The following is a 12,059-nucleotide window of genomic DNA, read 5'->3' as shown; positions in this document are numbered from 1 at the left end:
TATTTGTCCTTCCTACTGACTCTGGCTATTCAGCAGATGCCATTTTAAAATCAGAAACAGTACTTTTGATTTCCAGATTGTATGTTCTATCTACACAGCTGGGTAGTATGCCACACATTATGCCAGTTACCTTCTCCTCTTTCCTCTTTCTAACACAATAGTTTTAATTTTTGTTTTGATACTATAGTCTGAAATCACACAATAAAATCTCATTAGCAATGTTATTCTGAAATTGAAGTTATACACATTGAGAGTATATATTGAAGTTATTGAAGTTATACACATTGTAATTGAAGTTATACACATTGAGAGTTATACACACCTGAGAGTGAAGAATACAACAGGTTAAATATATCAGTGTCTAATGGACTGTACAGTTTAAATAAAGAAACCCTGAGTCACAACAAAAATGAGAGGAACTGGGGCTGGAGCAATAGCACAGCGGGTAGGGCGTTTGCCTTGCACGCGGCCAACCTGAGTTCAATTCCCAGCATCCCATATGGTCCCCTGAGCACTGCCAGGAGTAATTCCTGAGTGCAAAACCAGGAGTAACCCCTGAGCATTGCCAGGTGTGACCCAAAAAGCAAAAAAAAAAAGAGAGGAACTTTTTTTGAATGATCATAATGAAACACCTGACTTTTCAAAGATGACAAGCTTGTAAAAACTTAATTAGCCATGCTCCTTCGGGTCTCTCAATTCTCCAAGAGGGGGTTGTTTTAAAAATCTGGTTACTAATGCAGAGGGACCCTAGGGCCAGCTTCTCTAACCACACCATAAGGACTAAACACTTTGTTTCTTCAGCTACTTCTGGCAAGTGCTCAGGGACTGTGCGTGGTTCAGTGCTCAAGTGGACCATGTGGTAACAAGCCTCTCTCACACAAAATACATGCCCCACTTTGAGCCATCTTCCCAGCCTATGACTTGAGTTGGGAGCAGGAGGGGAGGGTGGGATAGTGTTTGGGTCACACCTCGTGGTGTGGTGCTGTGTCAGATTCCAGCTATAATTGGAGGATCATGTGGTTTCTGGGACCCAACTTTGTCTGCTGGATACAAAGCAAGTGTTTCAGACCTTTGTGACCCTGACTTTTTTTTTTTTTTATAAAGAGAACAAATGTACTAACACCATATTGCCACAGATGGAATCAAGAGATCTTGGGATCTCAAACACTGTCTTAGAGTCCTTTTGCATTTCTGCTTTTTTTCAGTTTTAGAAACTTCAGAAACAGAACAGAGACTGTTCTTGTGAGCAAATGGAATATATGATATAACTCCAGGGTAGTACTGGACAGCAGCACCTAGAGTGAGACAACTGCTCAGTGGGAGCTTCAAAACAAGACCATAGAAACACTTCCCCATTGCCAAGGCCTATAAAATCTGTACTTAGTCGGCCTGAGAGATAGTGCAAGAGGTAAGGTGCCCGCCTTGCACATGAAAGACCTGGTACAAATTGATAGCATCACATCTGGTTCCCATGATCACTGACAGGGGTCACTCCTGATTACAGAGCCAGGAACTGCCCCTGACCACCACTGAGTGTGATCCAAAGCTCCAGGCCCCCCAAACCTGTACTGTACTTACTGCTTGCCGAAAGCATGGTGTGGGTGGCCAGGCAATGAAACTAACAGTGGGCAACTCCTGGCTGCGTTTCCAGGTATTAGAAAAAACAAGTGCTATACATGTCTGGTGCTAACACAAGATATATTTAGGAGAGACTGTTCTCCATTGCCTTGACTCCCACAGCAGTCCTTCTACTACTTTCATCTCCACTTTAACCCAGAAGTTCATTCAGTACAGACACAGTTTGAATAACATAGTTAGCACCCATCAAATAGCTGCTTAAGTACTAGGTCAATGCTACTAACAGCTATGAAGAGGAAATATTATTTATCAGTTTATTTATTTAGGGCCATACTTAGAGGTTATTCCTGATTTGGTGCTCAGAAGTGACGCCTGGCAGTTTTTAGGGGACAATGTGGTCCTGGGGATTGAACTGGGTCGGCCACACGTAATACAAATTCCTTACCTCCTGTACTGCTGCTCTAGCCCTGAAATGATTATCTGAACAAACTGGCACTGGAAATCTCAGGAAGCTGAGTCTGCAGTAATCCTCACATAGGGACCATAAGTAGATGATTCGAGACTCTTAAAAATCCTAGTCTTATTTCTAGCACAAGGCCTCTGTTGGCTCCCCTGCATAGGGCCAAAGGGGCTGGAGAGGCCTCACAAAACACTTACCATCTTCTGTTTCCTGCCACACGATACCCTCAAGGTTGACGCTTGTCCCAGGTTCACAGGGGCCCAGGCACTCTGGCTCTGTGGCTAAAGCCACATCACATGTGTTGACCCCAACAGATCGGGTCCGAACCATGATCTGCTCACAAGGGGAGGAGATGTCACTATTGACCACTGGCACCAAAAGGTGTAGAGGCAGCACCGCTGGTGTGGAGACAGGGGATTCCATCTGTGGAGAAAAAGGAAGTAGCAGCTAAGTCAGGGAGAACATCTTAGGGAAAACACCTTCTCTATACTTAATCTAGTCAAATAGTCCTTTCAGCTGCGGGACAGAGCGAAAAGTGCTAGAGTACAAACTTGCATGCTAAGGAAAAGATTAAGGTCCTTCCTTTCAAGTCCAGTTCATCACAGTCACAGGCTTTAGATGAGCACACTCTGTAAAAGAACTAACCTACCCTCCCTCCCTCTCTCCTTCCTTCTGGGTCACAACCAGTGATGCTCAGGGATACTCCTGGCTGTGCTCAGGGATCACTCCTAGTGGTGTACTTCCTGTTCCTTACATATACAATTTGTTGCTGGCTTGTTTTTGTGCCAGGAACCAAACCCAGAGTCTTGTACATGTTGGATAGTACAGATTTAGATAGTATAGATTTACAGTCAATAATCAGTCAACCTAAGAAATGTAGAGATTCAGACTTAAGAGATTACTTACTTACCTTCTAACTCTACATTGGGGGAGGTGAGAGAAGGAAAGGGAAGGGGAGGAGGGAAGGGCAGAGGAAGAGAAGGAAGGAAGGATAGTTATTAAGGTATCCTGTGTAAAAAAGGTTGGGTATTAGAATAATGCTTGACCAAAACCCAATCATGATCAACTTTGTAACTATGTATCTCATAGCGATTCAATTTAATTTTTTTTAAAAAAAAGTGACAAACAGATCTGTTCTGCCTTATATTAAAATGTAGCAATAAAATCACTTTCTCATAAAAAAAAACACTCAGTTTGGGAGTGGCAATGAAAGAGAAAATCAGTGTATGTTGACTACCTATCTTTAGTCTTGGCATTACCTCTGTTTTTCTCTCTTGGGAAAGAACTGAGACAGAAGCTATTTTAGTCAGCATGCACACTTCCTCTGCCTCGTTTCTTCACTTTTTTATGCCTTTCTTCCATTAGCAAGAGGAATTTCTGGAAAGTCCTTTATCTTACACAGACACTGGCCTCAACTTTCTGCATTGACAGATCCAGAAACAACATCTAAGACATCAAATATAAACCACACAGTTGCACTTAAAGTGGTTCGCTGAAGAAAACTTAATTAGTAGACTGACCACTAAGAAGAACACACTGCTACATAGGAGGAGCAGATGAATGAGTCTGTACGGTGAACAATTCTCAGGGATCAGAGCTAAGGAATCTCTGTTCATGTGAGAATTGCTTTATTTAAATTATCTGACTAATTAAAAGAGATGCTTGAGGGTTGGGAGAAGTGATGAAATGCACCTTAGGGTTTGGAACTAGTCCGTTTCCTTAAATGTCTAAAGAGAAATCACAGAGCAGCACAGTAATGTTTAATTACAGCTCCAGCTCCACTAATTACTGTTTGGTCACATCTATAATCTACATTAAGCCACAGTGCATAATAAGCAGCTCTGAGATAGTCATCTCATGACCTAGGAGGCTTTATGGGATTTGAGACTATAGTACTAGGAGGAACAAACACAGCTTCACTTATCACTCTCCAGGAGAGGAGAAATATCCAAAAGTAGGCAGTTTGCCAACTTCACCATATACAAAAGTTGTGACTGTTCAGAGAATGGTGCCAACAGGGAAAATAAAAAATAAGAATATAGGGCCAGAGTGATAGTACAGTGGGGAGGGTGCCTGCCTTGCACATGGCCAACCCTGGTCCGATCCCAGCACTCCCTATGGTTCCTTGAGCCCTGCTAGGAGTGATCCTTATGGATAGAGCCCAGAGTAAGCCCTGAGCTCTGCCAGGTATGGCCACAAAACTAAGAAAAAAAAAACAATAAAAAAGAATATAAACAATTATGGTTATAAACTACCTATTCCATAACAACAATAACAGAAACAATAGTAGGTTCAATTCTCCATCTCTCAAATCTAATCCCACTGTTTAGGGGCTTGGCTAAATGGGAGGCTAACACCAAAATACAAAAACCTGAAAAGACACTTACTGAAAATTTATTTGATTTGGGGTTACACCTGGAGGTGCTCAGGGAGCACTGCAAGCTCTGCACTTGGGGAACCCTATGGGATGCCAGGGATAGAGCGTGTGCAAGGCAAATGCCCACTGTACTAACGCTCCATAGCCCCGTTGACGGAACATTTAAAGTGCAAATCTAAAGTTTCGCACCAGTTCATCTCTTTTACCTTTTAATGATCCTCTTTTTTTTTTTCTTTTTGGGTCACACCTGGCGATGCACAGGAGTTACTCCTGGTTCATGCACTCAGGAATTATTCCTGGCGGTGCTGGGAATCGAACCTAGGTCAGCTGTGTGCAAGGCAAACGCCCTATCTGCTGTGCTATTGTTCCAGTCCCAATGATCCTCTTTTAAAATCTAAAGTCCGTTAGCTATTAGTCTAATAGCCGACTAGTCTATTAGGAATCTGAGTGTTGATGGGCAGGGGATAGAGAAATGAGGACTAGAGAGAATAAAGGCCAGAATCATTAATTCCCAAGCAAGAATTACATGTTGACTTCAGTTGCCTTCCACACATGGAAGAAAATGTCAAAGTTACTATATAATTTAAGGGGTACAAAAGGCACTGAAACATCTTTGGGGTGGACCATCCCTCCCTTTCACAAACAGGAGTCAGATCTCTTTCACTTTAAGAGAAGACAGGCAGCAGGTTTAAGTGCAATAACCCTAACAAACTCGCCTTTAAACCACACACCAAAAATTACTGACAGATAAATGCTTGGGATGAGGCAAATACAATTTCATGAAAGCAAAATGTCAAACAGATATCAATACTGTATTAAGAGGACATTATCCTTCGCCAGTAATTGAAAAGTTCCTTCAAGATTTCACAATGATTCGTCTGTAGCACTGTCCTCCCATTGTTCATCGATTTGCTTGAGTGGGCCCAGTAACATCTCCATTATTAGACTTGTTATTGTGTTTGGCATATCAAATACGCTACGAGGAGCTTGCCAGGCTTTGCCGTGCAGGAGAGATAGATACTCTCGGTAGCTTGCCGGGCTCTCCAAGAAGGGTAGAGGAATCGAACTCGGGTCGGCCAGGTCGGCCGTGTGCAAGGCAAACACCCTACCGCTGTGCTATCTCTCCAGCCATCATCCACAATAAGACACAAGAGATATAATAGGCTCTTTACCCATGTACAAGCAGCAACCTCCCCCAATACTCAATCTGTTAAGTTTTTTGAGGGCCACACCCAGCAATGCTCAGGAGTTACTCCTGGCGTGCTTGGGAAACCATATGAGATGCTGCAGATGGAATTCAGGTCGCCCCGAGCAAGGCAAAGGTCTTACCCAAGGTACTACCTCTCTAGCCCCAAAATTTTGAGTCCTATTCACAAAGTTGTTTGGTTTTGAGTTTATGTTGGGGGCCATACCTGGTGGTGCCTGAGGCTATTCCTGGCTTTGTGTTTTGAGGACCATATGCAGTGTCTGTCTGTGTTCAAACCATTTATCTCCTGTACTATCTACCTGACTGTACTCTGGTGATTAAAAAAAGTTTAGTTGTCAATTAGTCACATATTAAAATACAAAGAAAATCCTCAATTATTTGAATTACCCTGTTGACAAGAATTTTGAGAAAACTATCTTTACTCTTTTTGTTTAAAAACATTAAGGAAAAAAAACCGTTAGGAATTGGGGGACCATATGGGATGCTGGGAATCGAACCTGGGTTGGGCCACGTGCAAGGCAAACGCCCTACTCACTGTGCTCTCTCTCTAGCCCCAGGGTCAGATTATATTCTGAAAAATAAAACTGACCTTCATGCTCTGATACTAGGAAAATGAACGGGTTGGAACATGTGCTTTGTATACAGGGGCCTAGATTTGATCCTTGGCACTTCATCCCTGAACACCCCCAGGACAGATATGCAAGTACCTCTGGATGTGGCCTCCAAACCAACCCTCCCAACCTCAAAACAAAAAGCAAAAACCAAACCAAAACAACAACAACAAAAAAGAAAATAAAAAGGGATATTTAGCATGCCTTTCTTGTTTTAGAACTTAATTTGATTTATAAGCATTCTTCTGTTCATTCAGAAACATTACTGTGCTCTAATGAATGGTCTAATCCAATCATTTAATACAATCCTTGGCCTTCTGTCATATCTAATGGGGTAAACAAATGTGAATAAGTAACTAAATCGTGTAAAAAAGTAAGTCAGTACAAAGGGGGAAAAATCATTTACAAGTATCGCTTGCATATACTAAGGAGAAAGGCAGGTGACTATTCCAGAGTCAATAGAAAGGTAAGAAAAATCATGTTGTTTCAGTCACACACAACGCTAAATACAGGCCTGAAGGAGGATCACAACAACTGGGCAGTGAAGAGTCAAGGCAAAGGACAGGAGAATGCATTTAATGTCAAAAGGAACTGCTGTGCTTTAAGCAGGAGAGTGAAACAATATAGATTTTTCTTTTTTTTTTAAACAATGACTTTGAGAGAGTTATCCAAGAAGGAACGAATGCCAATTAGAAGCTTACTTATAATAATCATTCTAGTGAGACAGGATGATGCCTTGAACCAAGGCAGTGGCGGCTGAAACAGAAAGGGAGAGGTGAGAGAGGAAATCAATGAGACTTGGTGACTAACTTGATTAACATCAATAAGATAAGAAAACATTAGACAACAACAGCAGCACAAAGCTGATTGGTGGAACAGAAGAAACCAATCAAACTTCTGACACAGTTTGAAAGAAGCTTGAGATGGCCCAAAGACAGAATAAAGATGGCGGGAAAAGGTGAGAGAAACTTTAGAGCATCTACACTTAAATAAGAACTAAATTCAGGAAGAAGAAAAGACCGCAAAGAAGCAGAAGATAAGTTAGCATTAACTTGCTATTTCACCGCCCCTCTCGGAGAGCCCGGCAAGCTACCGAGAGTATTCGATATGCCAGACACAGTAACAACAAAGTCTCCAATGGAGACGTTACTGGGCCCGCTCGACCATTCATATATTAAATTCTTTTCAAAAATTTTTGTATGTATTCCTAAAAACCTTGTTTTTAAATGAAAACTATCTTCTTTCATGGTCTGGAGTGACAGTACAGAGGTAGGGTGCTTGCCTTGCATATGGCCAATCCACCTTTGATCCCTGGCACTGCATATGGTTCCCTGAACCTGTCAAGAGTGATCCCTTAGTGCAGAGTCAGGGGTAAGCCCTAAGTACAGTCAGATATGGTCCCATTCAGCGAAGCCCCCCCCCCCACACTCCCCCACAAAAAGTGCTTAAGTTGGCTCCAAAGCATGGCTTTGCATGCCAGAGGCCTGGGATTGATCCCAGGCACCAAATAGATGCCTAGGCACTGAGCCAGGTGTGACCTCTCACCAATTAAAAATAAAATAATAAGGATTAGCCTAAGGGGTCAAGGAGGTATCTCAGAGAGAGATATGCACTGAAAGAGTATATGGGAGGCCTCTGTCCAGCCCTGAAACTGCATTGTAGGAGTGCCAACGAACATCAAAAAAACCCAGTATACTACTCTTGCAAGCAAAGCAATGCACTCCAGCCCTTTAACCTACCTCCCAGGTCATAAGGGGTTTCAAACTCTGGCAATTTGGTTCCAGCACTATGGAAATAAAAAAGAACTGAGAAGAAAAATCTAATGGTGCTTGCCATAAGAAGTCAAGCAAAAGTGAGTTTCAAGAACAAAATGAAAGGCGTGGATAATATTTTAGTGCCTAAAAGTCTAGCTTCTTAAACTGTGGGTTACAATCCCCATGAGTCACATGATGAATGTGGGGTGGGGGTCACAATAAACCTTAAAAAGTTGTTTTAAATGTTGGATAGTACAGCAGATAAGGGGCTTGCCTTGGAAGCAGTTGACCTGGATTTGACCCCTGGTACCACATATGGTCCCCCAGGCCTCTCCAGGAGTGATCTCTGAGCAATGTGAACCAGAAGGAAGTTCTGAGCACAGCTGGGTGTAATACCAAAACCAACACACACACACACACACACACACACACACACACACACACACACACACACACACACACGTTGTTTTGGGGTTTAGAGATAGTAAAGCCGGTAGGGTGCTTGCCTTGCATACAGCTGACCCAGGTTTTATTCCCACTGTCACCTGAGCACCACCAGAAGTGATTCCTGGATGCAGGGCCATGAGCAACAACCCCTGAGCTTCGTCAAGTGTGTCCCCCAAAAATAAATAAGCAAAAATAAGTAAAAAGTGGATTTAAAATAAATTTATGGGCCCAGATATATAGTACAAGGGTTAAAACCTTGCCTTGCATGTGGCACCACATGGTCCCCTGAGCACAGAGCTGGGAGTGGCGGACATGTGACACTGTGAGCTACCCCTCTAGACTTACATACTGTTCCAAAAACATTTAAGAAAGCCAGACAGGCAGAGGCTGTGAGTTCAAATCCTGGTGCTGCCACCATCAGGACAGTGTCGCTGTTTGTAGCCTCCCAGCGAGAAAGACCCAGAAGTTGGTCCATCAACTTCAATGCACCGCCGTTGAGTATATACTGGGTTTTTTCACTGTCTGGGAATTTCTGATGACCCCACTGTCTGGGCATTCCCAGTAAAGGTGCGGCAGAAAAGAACAAAATGGGCTGATGTTAGCAAGAAAGATAAAGGCACAAAAGCTTGACTGCTCTGAGTAGAGGAAAGCATGAAGCAGTCAAAGGAAAATAATCAGAATTCATTAAAATGCTGGCAGGTGCCAGGAAGTCATGTTATCTCATTAAATCTTGGACCAAAACAACTGTGAAGATACCCCTGTTGGCAGAAAAGAGCAGTGGATTGGAGAGACAGCTCAAAGGACTGGAGAAGATGCTTGGCATGTGGAAGGTGCAGGGTCAACCCCCCGCATTACATCTCATGGTTCCTTGAGCACACGGGAAGTGATCCCCAAACACAGAGCCCCTGAGCACTGCCTATGTGGCTCAAATGTGAGAAGGAAGGGAAATGGGAAGGGAGGAAAGGAGCCCAAGAGTGGCACAATAAGTGGCGTTGTCAGGACTGAAACCCAGGTGAGTATGACTGTGTTTTAATTTTTATCAGGCCATTCCAAGAAAATGGAGTTGTGACCAGAAAGGAAGATTGCAAATAGCTCAACAACTATTTACATTTTGTCTTCAGATTTGGCTGAAGATCACTATCAGACTCATTTAATATTGCAGTGCCTGTCTGTGGTCTTGTGTTTCTCTCACATTTACCAGGACTCCTTAGACAACAAGATTTATAAGGATTTGCGGAAACTTCAATATTTTCCAATGCCATTAACTTGGCTCTACCATCAAAATTGAAAGAGCTTTGTTAGGAAAGAGATTACTTGCTCTTTAATAATTGTTTAGTGACAGTTTAGATTTTAATTGTTTTTGGGCCACACCTGGAGGTGCTCAGGACTTACTTCTGGCTCTGTACTCAGGAATCATTCTGGCAGTGCTCCGGGAAACATGGGATGCTGGGGATCAAACTTGGGTTGACCATGTGCAAGACAAGGATCCTACGCTACCTGAAGTTTATTTTTTAAAAGTCCTTTTTGAACAATGAAAGTTTTTTTTGGTGTGTGTTTGAAGCAAGGTAGTTTTTCGGAGTTTGTTTTTGGGCCACACTTAGCAATGCTCTGAATCACTTCCGGCGGTACTCAGGGGACCATATGGGATGCTGGGGATTGAACCTGGGTCAGCTATGTGCAAGACAAGTTGACCTACCCACTATACTACTGCTCTGGTCCCAAAGCAAGATAGTTTTTATTAAAAACTTACTTAGATGTGAAGGGAGAAAATGAGAGAAGTACATGCTGAAGAGAGAACACAGGCTTCTCCAAAGGAGAAATAAGCAAGCAAAAGTAATACAGACAGGCAAGCGAGATATGTGTTCAAGGGAGAACATAGGCTTGAAGAACACATCTTTTTTTGTTGTCATTAATTACTCTTAGATCTGGATTCACACATTACTTTTGGTTAATCCTTAAGTTTCATATATTTCACATGTATTTTGGTTTTGGGGCTGCATCCGAAGATGCTCAGGGATTACTCCTGTTTCTGCACTCAGGAATTATTCCTGGCATGGCGGTGCTCTGGGGACCATACGGGATACCAGAGCACGGGCTGGCCATGTACAAGGCTTACCCACTGTACTATCATTCTGGCCCCAAGTTTCAGATACTAACTTTTTCTTAAAGTTGTATTAGACTTTAGACTTTATCTTTTTTAAAATTTATTTATATTTTTTAATTTTATTGAATACCGTGAGATAGTTACAAGCTTTCATGTTTGGGTTACAATCACACAATGATCAAACACCCATCCCTCTACCAGTGCACATTCTCCACCACCAATATCTCTGGTATACCCCCCCTTCCCCACCCTCCCCCTGCCTCCATGGCAGACATGATTCCCCATAATCTCTCTCTACTTTTGGGCATTATGATTTGCAATACAGACCCTGAGAGGTTATCATGTTTGGCCCTTTCTCCATTTTCTGCATACATCTCCCATCCCGACCAATTCCTCCAGCCATCTTTCTCTTAGTGATCCCTTTTCTATTCCAGCTGCCTTCTCCCCTTTGCTCATGAGGCAGGTTTCCAGCTATGGAGCAATCTACCTGTCCCGTGTATCTAATATCCTTAGGTGTCAGCCTCATGTTATGTTGTTTTATACTCCACAAATGAGTGCAGTCCTTCTTTGTCTGTCCCTCTCTTTCTGACTCATTTCACTTAGCATGATATTCTCCATGTCTATCCATTTATAAGCAAAGTTCATGACTTCATCTCTCCTGACAGCTGCATAGTATTCTAATGTGCAGATGTACCAAAGTTTCTTTAACCAGTCATCTGTTCTAGGGCACTTGGGTTGTTTCCAGATTTTGGGTACTATAAATAGCGCTACAATGAACATGTAGATACAGATGTCATTTCTATTGTGCTTTTTTGCATCCTCGGGATATATTCCCAGAAGTGGTACTGTGGGGTCCTGTGGAAGCTCAATTTCTAGTTTTTGAAGGACTGCCCATATTGTTTTCCAGAAAGGCTGGAATAGTGAGCATTCCCACCAACAGTGAAAGAGTGTCCCTGTTCTCCCACATCCACGCCAGCCCTGGCTGCTTTTGTTCTTTTGAATGTGTGCCAGTTTCTGTGGTGTGCGATGATATCTCAATGTTGTTTTGATTTGCATCTCCCTGACGGCTAGCGACGTGGAGCATTTTAGGCTGAAATCACCACAACACTGAAGCTAAAAACATCTTTAAGGATGAAACAGCACTGACCATGCAAGTGGAAGCAAACACAAACAAATGGGACCACATCAAAGTAAGAAGCTTCTGCACTTCAAAAGAAACAGTGACCAAAATACGGAAAGAGCCCACAGAATGGGAAAGAATATTTACCCAATACCCATCTGATAAGGGATTAATATACAGAATATACAAGACACTAATAGAATTGTACAAGAAAAAAACCTCCAACCGCATCAAAAAATGGGGAGAAGAAATGAACAGAAGTTTCCTCAAAAAAGAATACAAATGGCCAAAAGACAATAAAGTTGTTTCTGACTTTTCAGTAAATATATACTCTGGAAACTGAAACACATGTCAAGCCATGCTAAACTATATGTAACTATATGTGTGTGTGTATGTGTGCG

At 42.5% G+C, this 12,059-nt stretch overlaps 1 protein-coding gene across 2 annotated transcripts in view; it reads right to left on the bottom strand.

The window, feature by feature from the left end:
* Window positions 1-12,059, bottom strand: part of ZNF609 (zinc finger protein 609) — a 171,004-nt gene that overhangs the window by 48,245 nt on the left and 110,700 nt on the right. For both annotated transcript variants that reach the window (XM_056128098.1, XM_056128097.1), the window contains one exon: window positions 2,236-2,461. In XM_056128098.1, the coding sequence (XP_055984073.1) occupies window positions 2,236-2,461 (226 nt within the window). The remainder of the gene's footprint in view (window positions 1-2,235; window positions 2,462-12,059) is intronic.

The sequence above is a fragment of the Sorex fumeus genome, unplaced genomic scaffold (genome assembly GCF_029834395.1).
Source record: "Sorex fumeus unplaced genomic scaffold, SorFum_2.1 ptg000063l, whole genome shotgun sequence".
NCBI lineage: Eukaryota > Metazoa > Chordata > Mammalia > Eulipotyphla > Soricidae > Sorex > Sorex fumeus.
The sequence above is the reverse complement of the archived record's forward strand: the minus strand, read 5'-3'. Positions and strand labels throughout refer to the sequence as shown.